The sequence below is a fragment of the Lipophrys pholis genome (genome assembly GCF_963383615.2).
Source record: "Lipophrys pholis genome assembly, chromosome: 2".
Lineage (NCBI taxonomy): Eukaryota > Metazoa > Chordata > Actinopteri > Blenniiformes > Blenniidae > Lipophrys > Lipophrys pholis.
Genome location: NC_137636.1, coordinates 9,695,902 through 9,712,849, shown reverse-complemented (window position 1 = coordinate 9,712,849; position 16,948 = coordinate 9,695,902). Strand labels below are relative to the sequence as shown.

General features: G+C 42.8%; 1 protein-coding gene across 2 annotated transcripts in view; it reads left to right on the top strand.

The window, feature by feature from the left end:
- pcdh17 (protocadherin 17) overlaps positions 1–16,735 on the top strand; it is a 55,652-nt gene extending 38,917 nt beyond the window's left edge. For both annotated transcript variants that reach the window (XM_080489285.1, XM_080489284.1), the window contains exon 5: positions 15,512–16,735. In XM_080489285.1, the coding sequence (XP_080345411.1) occupies positions 15,512–16,206 (695 nt within the window). In that variant the 3' untranslated portion in view covers positions 16,207–16,735. The remainder of the gene's footprint in view (positions 1–15,511) is intronic.
- The last annotated feature ends 213 nt before the right edge of the window (positions 16,736–16,948 follow it).

Below are 16,948 nucleotides of genomic sequence, written 5' to 3'. Positions count from 1 at the left end.
GGTTTTGGCTTGGTGTTTCTTTTTCTGGTTTAAATCTGACTCTGGCAGTTAATTATGTTTAATTGCTAATCGGTCATCCAGCCAGCAAATGGGCCTAAAAAAACAGTCATTCCTTCAATATTACTCCCAAGTTGATAAGAGGTTTTCCCATTAAAATGGTGGACATGTTTACTGTTACTGTCACCAAAACGACAAAATGTTTGCAATCCCTCTACATTGTACTTGACATTTGATGACAGATTTGGATCAAATGTGAAGATTATCAAAGACCACGCATGGATAACATCGTACCATTTCCAAGACGGTTATTGGCAACCAAACTACAAGTGATGACTGATAAATTCCAACAGCTGACGTCCCCAAATGCTGCTGCACTCTGGTCTGTAGGCAGCCGACACGGCTCTTCTCTGATTATGCAAATAAATCACCTTGAGTTCTCGGCTAAGCATTAAGCTGCAAAGACAAGCTGAAGAGCTCTCTAGCGTTATTTGAAACGAGGCCATCGGTGTCACGTGGCGAATGTCTTTGCTCACAGCTTCTAAAAGAACAACAAGAAGAGATGGAATCTAGTTTATGACTTGGCTTTCATTCACCCGACATCAAGTGACTTCATCAGGTGGACACCTAAACACATACTCACTCGCCAAACAACAATCTCCTTTATAAAAGGTGGGAATAATTTACAAATACTGTTGGAAGTCCTTTTTGTCCTGACTCTGGTGCTTCCGGTTTGCTCATGCCTGCTTTTGGATTGTTTTGTTTGATGATTGTGATTGTGAGTCTTCTTAAATGGCACTTGAAAAGTCCAACTGACGATTAGTACACCGGATATTTGTCCGGTTACTCAATCGGGCCTCACTACTGTACACTTCTGTTGCGCCACACACTCTGATCTTTGGCTGAAATTGCTGCAGTGGCAAGTCCAGAGGGAATTCATAAGGGATTTGAAATCTGCATCAATTGTAAATCTTTCTCATTGTAGGATGATTTATTTCAAATTATCTGGAGATTTGGTTAAATCCCTGCACACAGTCATCTACAATCTTTTTTCAAAAGGCCTTAGAGAGGCTCTTTACGTCACGCCATCGTGATGAGACTCTCTTCAACAGTGACATGAAACGCAGGCCCACGATGTCAGAGCTTTAATGAGACAGATTCCACCTTTCACTCCCTGTGGAATCATTGGCAGCTAATTTAGAACATCTCATTTTATTATATGGATTTGAAGGTGGGCTGTACTTTTTGAAATGATTGATTTTTTTTTTCTATTCTATTCTTATCAGACTAAAGAAATGTTTTGTTTTTTCCTGTCATTTGTTTGAAAGCATTATATCAGAGCACAGTTTTAAGCAGGATCAAGTGTTTGCACATATACAGTTAAAAAAAAAGTCAACACATGTCTGTCTTCTATTGATTTTGTTTATGGCAAAAACATTTACACTGTAAAAGATGATCAAAACACAAATTTCTCACAGCTGGCTTTGACTTTGTATTTACTTATGACTCTTGCCTTCCATCCAAACTCACAGTTTGTGAAATGACAGTGAGCTCAAGCTCTACTGAATCTCATTTTAGTCTTAAGTTCCCTGTTGTTCCGCATGGTCTCTTCCCACCCTGATCCGTGTCTGGTGTTGGTGTCCAGCTGTTCCATCAGCACGACAAGTGGTTCAGGAAACTCCCTTATTGTTCACTGACCAATCACAAACACACCAGAATGCTGTCAACGAGCATTTTCCACCCAGTGGTTTGCATTTGCCTGCACCTGTGGTTTTAGCCCTCAGGGATGAGATGCAGGAAGGAGGGGGTGGTGGAATAGGGAGAAGCTGGGCAGTGGGGTGGAAAGACAGTCAGAGTTGGGATTAGGTTGTCCTTCTGTCTGTTGAGATTAAACGAAATAGATTCATTGTGGGTTTCCTCCCATTTTGTTGTGTTTTCGTCAAACTGCATCAGAGGACAGCTGAGCCTTACCACCTGCATTTGCATTTTTCTAATTTGCATGAAGTCATCGGAGCTCGGAGGCAACTTACGGTTGTGCGTGCACACATGCAAGGCATGTATGTGTGTCTGGGCATGTGCTTTGTAATTTGACAAGCAAAATAAGGACTCTGTCCAAACATTCTAATCAACATGGTTGGAAAAACCTGCACAGCATTCATGGAAATCTTGCACTTCAACCACCTGGACCGTCGAAACAGTTGCTGTCCAGAATTTACTAGAATGTTAAGAAGTTGTGCGAACTCTTCCGACGGGCTTCTAATATATAATGCTGTATAGTACTGGAAGAGAGAGCCAAGTACTGAGCGTTACCAGGGTAGATACTCTGCACTGCAGTGCTTTGCTAGCCTGGGTAGTGAATCTTATCAGCCAGTGTTGTAGTAGTGGATTGTGTGTGTGTGTGTGTGTGTGTGTGTGTGTGTGTGTGTGTGTGTGTGTGTGTGTGTGTGTGTGTGTGTGTGTGTGTGTGTGTGTGTGTGTGTGTGTGTGTGTGTGTGTGTGTGTGTGTGTGTGTGTGTGTGTGTGTGTGTGTGTGTGTGTGTGTGTGTGTGTGTGTGTGTGTGTGTGTGTGTGTCCAGGCCCCTCTGGAGTCCATTAATCCCAAATCTAACAGACTTACTGCAGAGGCAGCCTTTGATGTGTGCTGAATCCCTCTCTGGAATATTGGATGCTGCTTCCATAATATTCACTTCCCTTTCTCTCATCAGGAATACATTGTTTTGTTTTTCCTCCCACCCATGATGCTGTTATTGTCCAACAGGACAGGTGGCTGCTGTGTTGTGAGTTTATTTACGATTCAGGTGTGTTTTTACCAGTTCTGTGATCTGTAATTTTACATCTCTGAGCTCTTTTAATCCCATTCTTATCTTGTGTAAGCCTTCTAATCTTTGACCCTAATCTTAAACCGCCACATAGAATGAGGCGGTGCAGATTGAGGGGAGTTGTTTTTCTCACCTTCAAATTCGATCCATGCGTTTGTCAGTGGGAGCGGGGGTCCTCGCGCCTTTGGGTTTTCTTCCTCATGAGCTCAGGCTGAAAAGGCATTTATTGCCATATATTTCTATTTATTTGTGTTTTATTGCAGTGGCCCTGACTTGAACCCAGCCTTTTTTTTTAAAGACTCACTCATAACCCACCGGTCTCAGGAGTGAAACAGACGGAGAGGCAAAGAAAGTATAAATTAGATAGTGAGATGGAAAACACATTTCTATTTGAAATGATTATCCCCCCTGACAGGTATACTAATAGACTGTTATTGCATTTCCGTCAGTTTCTTTTAATCTAATCATACTTATAAACAGATGAGAGAGAGTGTTGGCGTGTGCGGATATTTATCCATACGGAGACATAAGCAACCAGTGTCTAGACGGCAAACACCCAAATGGCTTGGGCATTGAGAAACATCAATGCTAAAGCAATGTTGCTGAAACACAAGGCATGTTCCCCAGTCTTGCATGGAGAGGAGATTGTAGTGACAGACAGACGGCAGTAGGAGGAGGAGGAGGTGGTGCAGCAGAAATAGAGAAGAGGTTGGCAGAGCTCACTGTGGCTAATACATCCAAAGTGTGTCAGTTAGCTCTCTAAATGTGTTAGGCCCCGGGGCTGAGAAAGCCAACACCATCGACTCAACCTACCTCTCTCCACCTTTCCACTTAGCCTCTGTTCAACACCCGCCGATATCCTTGGGGGAGTTTCACTGCTGTTCATCGGCACAATTGATCAAATGCCTACATGCTAAAGTGTACAGTCTTCTTATCGCACATATTGGTCTCATGAGCACATGTGCGGAGAGACGATTTTGGAGTCGTGAGGCGGCGTGCGCCCCGGTGTCCTAACATTCAGGCTCACCACAGTGTGTCGCCACAGAATTTGATCCGGTTGTTTGACACATGAAATCGGGCTGTTGTCGTTTCTGGCACAAAGTGGCAGTGACATCTGACGTGTGCAATATCGAATATATTGACAGTGTTGACATCCTGACATGTGCTTTTGTTTGACAGATCAAAGGCACATTTTACAAAATAATCAAACTTAACTCTATCAACCCTTTAATTATATACACATGGAAATAAGAAATTATGCACAGACCAGTAAACACGCCCGTTCTGTTAAGATTAGTCTGCATGATGAAATACCTGAATCCTGTCATATCAGGCACATGCTTTAATTCACAATATTTTGACAAGGCACTGACACTATAAGTTCTGCTCAATGAATGTAAAAGATGTGTTCACAAGTGTCACTTAGAGAAGCCAAAGGTGGTTGCTGTGGTTTCACTTTCTAGAGAAATAAATCATTTTTTCCATTTTCTGTGAATTAAAACGATGCATATCTCTCACGATGATCTGGAATCTGCTCAAGCACAAGTGTCAATTTGTTCTTCTCAGTTCTTTAGCCTTTTTTAACATTCATATTAGAGTTGTCAATCTTTGCTCATGAATAACTAATGAACTCTTTCTTCTTTGTTGAGACTTTCCTGATCCATCCACAAAGATAAAGGAGCTCGCTGTCAGATTTACTTACAGTATAGAGCTTAGTCAAATGACCACAGTATCCTAAGAGTGAAAGCAGTACTGCACTGCATACTGTATACTGTACGTGCAGCTTTATTACAGTGACGTTTCTGTTGAGACAGAGAATCAGAGGCACTTTCCCTAATCCTGCTAAAGCAGCACACATGGGAATGATTACTTGCACAAAGCCATGACACCCTGAGTTGTTCAAATCCTTTTGTTCAAAAGAGAGTGACAAACAGAGAGGCAGACAGAGAGAGGGAGACAATAAAAGGGAGTGATTTAATTCGGCAAATGTGACAGTATTGTGTGCGTCTGGTGGATCTTGTTATTGTATGGATTGCCTGAGCGCAGCCTCCACAGTTCTCCGCGTTTTGCACTGTCCTTGTTGTTGTGGGCCACTTATCAGGACAGGGCCAGAGCGCCTTATTTTCAGGCTGTCCATCCACTGGCTTTAAGATGCCACAATTGTGGGCCGCATCATCAAAGGAGGATGGTTAAAATGTGAAAGTTTGCTGGAGTGAAACACTTCAAAAGACAACCCTCTGTGAATTAGCAACAAAAGGTTTCCCTTCATTCTTTCTTTAATGGGGCGGTTTAAACCTGTTTTCTTCTTGGATAGAAACAGGATTTCTGTAATGAGCTTGTGACTCATAGATTCTCTTGGCTTAATTTTTTTTAATTCCCTCCCCCCATTCCTTTTTTTTCTTTTCCCCCTCTCCGTCTCTTTCTCACTTCATTTCTTGTACTTGCTGTGTCTCTAAATGGGCCAAGGCAACTTTCTTTGCTGTCTGCTGGGGGAGGGAAGTAGATTAAGTCTATTAACAGGCAGAAGGATGCTGATCAGCTCTTCTGGTCTGCGGTCTAATGTCGGGTCCATACTGTGAGCTCTTTTTATTCTCAGGCTCTTCAACGTCAGGTTTCTCACATGGTGTGTTTCGGGGTTCAGTGGGAGTTGGAGAAAGTGCTGTTTGATTGATAAAGCCCATTTGACTCCCACAAATATGTCCAAATACAATCTAAGAGTGTCACGCTGCGACCAAATCAGCAAACAAAACAAGTGTGCTTTCTTCACGCTGCAAACGGTAAGCAGTGGTGAATAGAAATAAAACTTGGTGCAGGCATGCTGTGTCTATTTGCGTTGCTTATGAGTGAACATGCTGCGATGCGCGCACAGTAAAGGCAACAAATGCACAGGCGCGCTATATTTAGATGACAAACTGCCTTAAACCGGGGCTAAAGGGGAAAAAAAAATATACAAAAGAGACGAGGGGGGGGAAAAAAAAAAAAAGCCAAGGCGGTCCAGAAGCATCCCCTGTCATGGTGCAATCCCCCATGTCCTAATTACACAGGCTTAGAGGAAACGGAGGATTAGCCACTGATTCGCCACGCTTCTCGCCTCATCTTCTAATAAGTCCCCTTCTTGTCTCCTTGCCACCCTTTGTGCCACCCCCCATGTCTCTCACCAGGTAAAGGTAGAGAGATACTATTGACCTGCGACTTTCTGTCAGCCTTTGTTCCTCCTCCCTGGCTTTCTAAGCATTCAATGTCCACCATTTGGATATAAAACGGTGTTTCCATCAAAAGTATGACGGATTGTCCGTGTTTGTATGTTATGAGAAGAACATATTGTTGTTTTTTTTCCCCCCATCGAGTGTAAGATTGTGCAGTTTGCTGTGCATAAAAATGCCATCGTATTAGACGTTTAACTTCTCATCCAGTCAGAGTACGAAAGTTCTGTCCACAGCAATTGGAGAAGAAAATGTCCCGCAACAGATGGTATGGTCCCGACAGAGCCTTGATCTCAACATTATTACGTCAGTCTGGGATTAAATAGGCTGAAGCAATTGAGACTAAATCGACACAACTGTGGCAACTTTTCCAGAATTCTCGATAAAAGTGGAAAGTTCTGTGTGTGTGTGTGTGTGTGTGTGTGTGTGTGTGTGTGTGTGTGTGTGTGTGTGTGTGTGTGTGTGTGTGTGTGTGTGTGTGTGTGTGTGTGTGTGTGTGTGTGTGTGTGTGTGTGTGTGTGTGTGTGTGTGTGTTCGAGGAACCAACTTCAAAAATATGGATTTTTTTTTTTCATTGGAGCCTGAGTCCTTTTTTTGTAGAAGTTTTATTTTTGTATTTTTTTGGGGACAAACAGTTAATCTGGAAATGTTGTGTGTGTTTAATTCACGCGAGCACAAAATGAACGCTTATTTCTGTTCAATGTTACAGCTCCTTCAAGTTAATTGTTTGCCAGGTATAAATAACTTGATAACAGCAAAGGTGACGTGAGGGTTGTCCCTTCAAGACATCCATGTCTAATAGCTTGCCTGTGGCAGCCTCCCTGAAATTGCTCCACCATTAAAACACTTAAAGGGTGAAAGAAGGAAGGACAGTCTATAGCCAGAGGAAATGTGAATTATACAAGGACTGAAGTCACAGGTTGAAAGAGAGACTCCAGCTTTTTGATTGGCTCTTCGTTGACTGACCTTGCAATATTTATGTACTTCTGACTATTGTGAACAGTGGAAGCTCAGCACTCATGTATGAACAACATTATTTTTGTCTCTGTTTACTCTGTAATTAGTTGTTGTTTTTTTGTTTTTTCCCCCCTCTTTGTTCTTCTGTCCTTAGAAATTAAAACGCCTCAATGAAGAACACTCAAACGCTCGGCTGAGTAGGTTTGCTCAAACACAGCAGTGGGAACTCTCGGTAAAAGTGCTGTAACACGTCACAGACGTGGTTGCAGATAAACATCAGTTGCCCTGTTCTCAGCACTTTCTGTCCTTGGATAGATTCCCACGGCCGTTCTTTTCAGTTGAACCTGTCCGTTGAGGTTGTTCAGGGGGTTTTTTTTTTCTCTTCTTCTTTTCTTTTCTCGGGTCTGATTGTCAAAAGATAGCAGAGCAATGTTGAGATCTTGTTTTTCTTCACTTTTCACACACTTGTCTTAATGGTCAATTAGATTCAGCCAGTAATGGCTGGCAGGTAGCGCATCGGTCAGTTTTGGATGACAAGTCTGAAGCATGGAGTGGAAGCACATTGAACGTGAGGACAGGCTATTCATATTTGAACAGTGTTCATTAAAAAAAAACAATCAATATGCCTTCCAGTGTTACACACTCGCACCTTCACATGAGCAGACATATCACGCACACCCACGCATGTGCATTCAGTGTGCCATCTTTTGTCAGGCACCAGGTCATTTGCAAACAATATTGTGTTCAGAAAGACCAAAGCTTGCATTTTAGAGATTTGCCTGCTGCTTTGTGTCAACTTGAAAGGAACGTTTGAGACCGTCAGCATGGCAATCCAGATGTGACGCAACTTTACAACCCACAGCGCCTTCCAGCTACCCACAGCACACATCTCTGCTTGCTCACCATTGATTAGGCTTTGTGTGTTTGTATAAGTGTGAATATGAGCTTATGTTCCTCTTCCTCCCCATGGGTTTCTCTCTCTCTCTCTTTCTCTCTCTCTCTCTCTCTCTCACACGTAAATACTCTCTCCTCAACGTGTTCTTTGAACTTAGCCAGGCATTAGCTGACGGAAGGGTCTACAGGGAATGCCTGAAGAGAGGACATGTTTGATCCTAAGATATGTGTCCTTGATTCAGTTTCTGCATTGCCAGCCACTGGTGCTCCCCACCGTTTCTGCCAAACACTTCCTGTTATGCATCGGTATTCTCTTGCCTCCCACTGAGATAAAATCTATTACACTGGAGAGAAGGATCCTTCTTATTGTGCTAGGCCACCCACTGCACAAAACAGTCCAGGCTTTCTCCATCCACACACAACTAAACACCGCAGTAGAGCATTGAATTAATGTTAATAACCAGCAATTTATCCACTGTAGTGCATATTGTATTGACTGTCTCCTTTTTTGTATGTAAAAAACAGGAGGATAAATAAATTCAGCAGAACAACAAAGTCAAAGATTTTATTTAAACACAACAATTATCAATTTAAATTACACCACTAACACATTCTATTGTTCTTTATAGGCCTCAAGCAGAGCAGTAAGCTACCATAAAATACAAGTCCCACAGCAAACTGTGATGAATATACCATAACAGCAGGTTTATAGAAATACTATTGTACAGCAGCCTCTAATGTTGGCAAAACAAACTGACTAACTGCAGAGAGGTGCTTCAGAATCAACAATGTCAGACGCAGTAATTCACTTGAGTAACGTCCTTATTTTCACCACAACATTGGCGTGTGAGCAGAGAGAAGTATACACAACTTTTATCTGTACTGAGGCAAAATATAACAATGGGATTTCTTTTGAGTCTGTCACGGCAAAAACAAAGTTACATGAGAAATGAAAAACAAGAGTGACATGATAACACAGAATACCTTGATGTAATTCAAGCAAATTGTTGAGCTATCGCTCTACATCCATCCATCCATCCATCTTCTATACGGTTTGCGTCCTGCTCAGGGTAGCAGGGCGCTGGATCCACCCTCAGCTGGCCGGGTACACCCTGGACAGGCCGTCTATCCATCACAGTTGAGCTATCCCAATAATATTTATTCTTGCCTCCCGTTCCTATTTTATTTTTTTGTAGTGGCTCTTCACTGTAATGTTTTCGTGAGTTTCTAGTCTGAAGTTCACTATTTAAGTTATGTATTCTGGTAGACTGACCTGAGAAATCCAAAGGTATTTACCGAACATTAAGCTCAGTCACAGTGGAGACTCTCTCATCTATGCTGTTCAAATATTTAGTTACCCTGATTGGCTGAGGATGCAGGGGCAGGGAAGAGTGTGTGTATGTTTGTGTGTGTGTGTGTGTGTGTGTGTGTGGGGGGGGGGGGGGGGGGGGGGGGGGGTGCATGGATCAGCTGGGCGAGATAGCGGTAGGCGAGGAGATTAAAAACATAATGGCACACACATGTACGCATAAACACACACTGTGAGCTCCCTCAGGTGAACAGGTGCAGTCATGGTCTGTCACAGATGCTCCGTGCAATTCGTCAGCTGCCATTCCTCCTGTCCACCTTGGGTAGGTTGGGGGTATATATTCACCGCGCTACAACCTCAACACACAAATGCACCGACATGCATTATCTCACATCATTCTCTAGTCTCAGAAGTCATGTCGCCAGTTCATGGAGCTTAGTACTGACAATCCAGGTGTGCATGATTCATAACCACGGTTGCGTGTTTGCAGGGTTTCACCTTTCATTTTTTTTTTTTTTTTTTTTTTTTTAACTTTAAGAACATGACAGTGTGAGTTTGTCCATCGCTGAGCCACAGCCTGTGAGTACAGCTTTCTCCTGGTCCATCCCTCCCTCTCGGGGAACCACAGTGTGTGACAGAGGGACATTAATCACAGGCCTGGGTAATAAAGCGAGGAGAGAAGGGGATGTTGGGCCATAGGGGCAGGCGTCTGCGGGGAGAAAAGACTGTTTAGGGAAATCACGCAATGCTTTATGACACATGCTGATATACAAGCGCACTTTTACACGTATAGGTTTAGGTGCACATCCTTCACCCACCATACTGAAGCCTTCCACTTTAAAAGCTGGAGAAATTCCATCAAGGAGAGGAAGAGGAGACACAAATGTGGCCTGTAGTTTTTTTTATTTTTTAATTAGTTGTTTTTTTTTGTTCGTCAGTTTTGCACCTACTTGTTCACTAATGTGCGTCATCATATGGCCCGGCTCTCGCTAATGAACTGTTAGTTTAGTCAAAGACTCTTTCATGATGGAAAAAAAAGTGGCTTTTATATCATTTGGACAGACTTGAGAGGATTTTATGGCTCACGAGAAGTAGCACCTTCACAGTTACTGTTATGCTGAGAAAGCTGCTGTAAGTTTCTGTGACACTGATAACAAAAATATGTGGGATGGTGATAACGTGTGGCTGCTGCCTCAGATAACTTTCTGAATTAATCATAAATTGATCCATATTTTTGTTGTCCACTCAAACTTTTCCGACTCTTGTCCCTTCAGCATTTATATCTGACCTAGTTAGGTCATTAGAGGTTTTATTGTTTTTGGTATTGACATTTTACATTGAGCGCTTGTTGTGAAACATATCAAGTGGAGTTGTGATGGTAGATTTAGTGTGTGTGGGCGTGTGTATAAACACCTCCACCCCCGATCTTTTGTGCATTTTCTGTTATATCTGCACTTGCATGCCTCCTGTCACCTTAACCCTGACCCTGACCTCGGGCATCAGAAAATACGATGTTTAAAAAACTGAGACGGCAATAGTATTTTCTTGTTCTTATAAATCTGTCATAACTGCATAACAAAGGCTGAGTGCTCGAGAGCCTTGAGATTGAGTCATTCAGCTGACTGAAGGCAGCGAGAACACCATTTTAAATCAAATGTTTGAGCAAAACAGAAATATATGCCGTTATAAAGACCCTGATTGTGCCCTGTCGTCGCAGAAAAATTTAAAATTTCCCAATTGCAGTCATTTTTCAAAGCTAATTTCAGTTCCCTAATGATAGGTAAATAAACCAGGCACACACGTGTACGGGCGTATGTGAGCAGTTTGACTGCACAGTAGATGTTATTCCTGACTAATTCTTCCTGGCCTTCTCCTGCCGCGTACGCTGAGCAGTCCTTCTAATTTAGATGCCCTACTCTGCTTTTAATTGAAATGCATGGTTCATTTTATTCAAATCATTTGAAATTTATTCTGCAAGATCTGCTTCTATAAAGTCAGTTTAGAGAGATACATGCAGGGACCGACATTTACATTTTTGCATTTGCACTTCATTGGTGCAGAAAGTAATTAACAAAGCCTTCATTAATTTATATTTTTTACTTGTGCCGGTGCATCTCACGCTGCGTGTTTGAAGGCGTAGCGTTATCTCAAATGTTTGCAAATCGCCCGGTGAGCTCGGATCGCTGACTTATTTTCCGTCTCTTTGCAATGTTGGAGGATTAAGGGTCTTGGGGCTCAATTGCCGAAGGTTTCTTTGACACTCTGTGTCCTTTTACGTTCTGCTCAAAGGTTTCCTTGAGCAGCCCCGGTACTTTTATATCTGTTTCATTTGCTTTTAGCACTAAAGATAACTGGCAGCTACAGAACTGTGCTATCTAAGTCATTGTTACCCCGTCTTGAAATTCTGCCCTAAAGCAAGGTAATTAACCCTGCCAAAGGTAGTGAGATAACGCCGGCTGATCACTGGTGAGAAATCATCCACAAGTACAAAGGATTTTGTGGAGTTAATTAAACCTTTTTGTTGGCAATGGAGTTGTAATAAATATTTGATTTCAATCAGTGATTCAGGTCAAGTGTCTACATTCGGGCTGCAAAGATACAAACATCAATTGTGTCTCACTCCTGATTGGATAATTCACTCACTTTTCTTGGAAATTCTCTTGAACTTTCATCTCCATTGTATCTCCATCTCCATTTCCAGTGCCAACACATATACATAATTCTGTATATTTTCCGGCCTCTTACAATGTTTCCTGTGCATTTTTATTAAAGCCACTGTGGTTTTAAAATCCAATATCCTTTTCAAGATTTGAATGCGAGGTAAAGTTTAAGGGCATGTTTTTATTTAGCCCTATAATATCAGTGGCAAGTATTTCACACTTGATAAATGGATGAGCCCTGAAAGATAAAACCTCTCTGTTTGTGGTGTAAACACAGATTTATATCTTCCGATCCAAGCCATCTTGAAGTTTTGAGTTTACAACAAAACAAGTGAAATTTCTACAAAAGTTCCGAGCAGAAATGTATGTTTTGCACCAATATTAAACAGCACAAACGGTAATGACAATAGTTATGAATAAGAAAAGGCCTACATTTTGTTCAAGCAGTTAATGTGTGTCATTAGTTTGTGTCATCATTGTGCTGTATCAAATCATCAGATCATTGGCTCAGATCTAAATCACACTGTGACAAATGATCACATGTTGCAGTGTAACTATCAGAGTAATTCATCTTGGACCATACACAGTGCTGATAGAGCGACGGTGGTGGGAGAGACTAAGCACGCCACTGGTTGCCAAATCATCACAGGCAAATGTGTCCTTGGTGGGGGCATTTAATACCCATCCCTGAGAGAGAGAGAGAGAGAGGGAGCGAGAGAGAGAGGGGGGGAGGGGAGAGAGATGAATGTCACCCCTGCTCTCATATGTCATATTGTTCGCCATAGATATGAGGGGAACGCCTCAAGGTTGAACGTGCAGCTGAGACATGAATAATCTATCAGAGGTTTCCTCCAACTAAATAGAGGGAAATGTGTCTGCATGGATTATTTATGCTGTAATATGCACATGGTGAATGGACAATCACCTCTGAGAGCATGAAGACATTGTCGGTGCCGAGTTAATTGTTTGTGTCCGGAATTCATGCAAGGTGGGTGTGTGAAAAGGAGTGTCTGTCAAGGCGTAAGCGTGATTACGTGTAGGATCTGTATTTCGCAGCTCGATGATGGATTACAGTAACAGTCCGCTCTGGTTGTGTTGTGCATTCAGGTTTGCATTGTGTACACACGAGCTTTCGACAAATTCATCGATCTTTTTACTTTGACATGTTTTTATATTTTCTTACTCAAATCTCAGTTCATTTTTGCACAAGCGCACACGCACACACACACACACACACGCACGCACGCACACACACACACACACACACACACACACACACACCCCAGCACGCTCGAACGCGCACTTTGTGTGCACTTCTCACCACGGGCAGATACATTCATTCATGCCTACGCCATGTAGTCCACTTCATACTGGTCTGGGCTTTTCTCTCCAGCTCACCCTATTTCCTGTTCAGATGACTGCCTCGACATGGGAAATGTCAGGCTGCCTTCGACAGCACTGTTTGGCTTCTTCAAACATTTGTGAAGTGTTAAGCTCATCTCTACAGCTTAGGAGGGCAATCTCTCAGGAATCTAGGCTGCTGACCCGCAACACAGCAAAGACAACCTAGCCAAGTGCACTCAAGCACACCCACTCTGCCCGCTCGTTCGCCTCATCGAAAGATTGTATTAGTCCTAAGTTTGTGGTCTTTAAAGCAGCACTCTCCCCAGACTGAAGAGGTCCATGCATTGCATAATGGTGCTGATGGAGTAGCTTTACAGCGACGCACAGTAATGCTGATGTCTTCTCACATTTACTTGAGAATAATAGTGGAAAAGTTATATGTCTCTGAGTCACTTCTCACCACTTTAAATCCCACCTTTAAAACCCAAACCCAAGAACATAGTTTAAATTCTGCTTTCTCCCATTCCTTTAAATCCCACCTACTGATTCTGGATTCAGAGTTCAAACCACGAGGCTTGTTACAGGAAGATAAATTACACAGATATAAAATGTGCTTTGGTCCCACACTCAGCATACAAGCGTGAAGATGCATCGCAAGTAATTAAGGTTTAAACCATTAACATTCAGCGGGAGGGGTGACAGAGGTGACAACGAGCTGTAATGAGGAAAAAGTATGGAAACGACTCTGTTCGAGAGCCAAATGTCGCTGTCTGTCACTCTTACCCAACTACACAAATGGAAACGAAACTTTCTGAGTAGAACTGACTTATCCCTTTCAACAAAGGGAGATGCCAGGGTTTACAGTGTTGTATGGAATTAGAAACACTGTGTTTGCGGCATTTGGTTCCACAAACAGGCAGAGATGCATCGCATATCTGAAAGCGGCATGCAAATGAGCCTGAGCAACAATTCAGAAGTGAATGCATGACACTTTTGAATTTCACTGTAGAGCATTGTTAAATGGCCTTTTACACTGTTGTTGTGATACTTGCTCAAACTGTTCAAAATCAAGCTTTCACTAATTTAACCAGAACGGGCACTCGGTAGAGCGCATTCCTTCGCCAACGCCACATTTGCCACCATGGAAACAAGTAGTTTATAGGGTTATTCTACCACTCTACTTCCTTCATCATTTGTCACGGTCATTTTTGAATTGCTTCATGTTATCACTGTATGACACAGACATACACCGATTTAACAATTTCCACGTCTGTGTATGTGTATTTAATTTCCATAAATTAAATACACAGAAAACAAAAACACAACCTTCGCTCCAACTTTCTTGGCGAGGGGAACAAAATGGGTGAACATAGAAGCAGCAGCAGCAAAACACAACAGACAAACTATTGCCAGGCAGCTTATTACAATTGACCATTTACAGTCTTTTTTAATATCTCATGTGTGAATGTGAATCAAAATGGCTGTAATAACTGCATTAATTTCCGAACAACAGTTTGGAACAAGTCTTTCTGTGCGTCTTCCTCGAATTTCATCAAACCCGGCCAATGGAAAAATTCCATTTGTGGAACAACAGATGCTCAGATAGTTTCCAACTTTTCACTTCATGCCCAAGAGGAGACAAAATAATGCTTCACTTTTTTTATTATTTCAATATTTTATTCATTTTTTTTTTTTTTTTTAACCAAGTTTTTGGATTTGACACAGGCATGAACACTCCCATAATCAGCCAGTGTGCATCCTTCTGAATAGAGATGAAAGAGGAGAACACACACTCACTCTTACACACACACACGTGAACACACACGGCAGCAACAAGGAACACACAAATAAACAGGGACAAACACACAGGCAAGAAGCACAAGCCATTTGGCAGAGCCTCTCTGTCTAGGGAGGGCTTCAAAGCCCACTGACATGAATTTATGATAACGGCACTATGCCTTTGCCAAACCTCAACTGTTGTTGTTTTTCCTCTCACTCCCTCCCCATCCTTTCTGTATGCGCTGCCATCCTCTTGATCAGAGCTTTGGAAACTGCTAGCAGGTGTCCCCCAGTCCCCTTGGAAAGCCGTGTGCATGTATATGTGTATGTGTGTATAGATTAGGACCTTCTTTATTTATTTATTTTTTAACAGCATTTCATATGGATTAGCTCTTCTTCATCAAGCGCAAGGCTCCAGCTCCTCTTGCAGTTCAGTTCAGTTTCACAATAGCGTTATGATTTTATCATCCTCCTCTGTGTGTGGCTTTTCTCTCTTCCACGCGCACTTACTGACAAAGATATCGTCTTCTTCTCTTTTTCTGTCTGCAGACGAGGATTGCGTGAATTGTACCGAGGAATGCCGAGTACTGGGTCATTCTGACCGCTGCTGGATGCCCCAGTTCCCTGCTGGAGGAAACCAGGCAGAGGGCGTCGACTACCGCAACAATATGTTTGTGCCGGCGGGGATGGAGACTGTGCCTGAGACAGAAACCTATGAGACTGTCAACCCTAATGGCAAGAAAACGTTCTGTACTTTCGGGAAAGAGAGGCGTGATCACACCATCCTGGTCGCCAACGTTAAACCCTACTTGAAGGCAAAACGTGCCCTCAGTCCACTGCTCCAAGAAGTACCTTCAGCCTCAAATAGTCCCAGCAAAGGCTGCTCCACCATGTCTCCCTGCTCCTCAGTCAAAAGTCCAGCTGATGGGGCTGAAGGTAAACCTCCGCCTGCCACGTGCTCCGGCCACTACGGGCCGCCCGATGGTCAGTACCTGTCACCCACCAAACAAAGCAGAGAGGGGGTCTACCCGTCCTTGCCTCCCTCAGACCCCGTGGCCAAGGTGCTTGCTGAGGCTCGCTCCAGGATCAGCCAAGAGGCAACGGGTGAAATGGAGTGTGTCCTGGAGCAGGTGGAGCAAGATGCGAGCCGTGACGGAATGGACGCTGACCAGGTGGTGAGGGACATCGACAAACTATTGCAGGACTGCAGAGGAAGTGAGGCCACCGGCACGCTCAGGAAGTGACACAAAGTACTGCAACGAAAAGATGGAGAAAGAGAGAGGAGTAGGATGCTATTCCAAAAACTCTCATGCCAAAACTGTCACCAAAACACATGAAAAGGGTTAAATGGCTCTTATGATAGGAGCTCTTTTCACTGTATTTGTTGTAGAAATGTATCAATACTGGGCAGGCAGACAGTTACTATGTGAGTCTTTTGGCACCAGTTTTGGTGCCAAGATGCCGACCAAGAAAAAAGGAACTCGATTTCAAACGTCTGAATTCTGCTGAATTTATAACCTTTTTTTTTTTTTTTTTTCCTAAGCAAATTGCAGAGGTTTATGCCTCTGGCTTCTCGCAAGCTATTATCTAAGTGCCCACCAGCTCATAAGTGTGTCGTTCATGGTCTCTTGTGAAATCCTACATTTAAGCGTGTGTAGGTGGTTCTGTTACATGTGATGGACATCAACACTGAATGAAAAAGGACTATTAATGGTCAGACATGACAATCGACGCGGAAACTTCTTTTCGGGACAATGAAAGGCCGAAATACACAAAAAAAAAGACAAAAAAAAAAAACCTTATCTTTTTTCGAATTTAATATAGGTGTTCAACGTGTGATGGATCCTGTATATGAAAATGAAGAGATTGTGTAATCAGGGGGAGGGGTGTTCACGGAGGTGTGTTACGGACTTGGGTTAAGAGCAGGAAAACTGCTCTGCTAAAGGAGGATTATTAACAGTGTAACCATGTTTCACCTGTCATTTG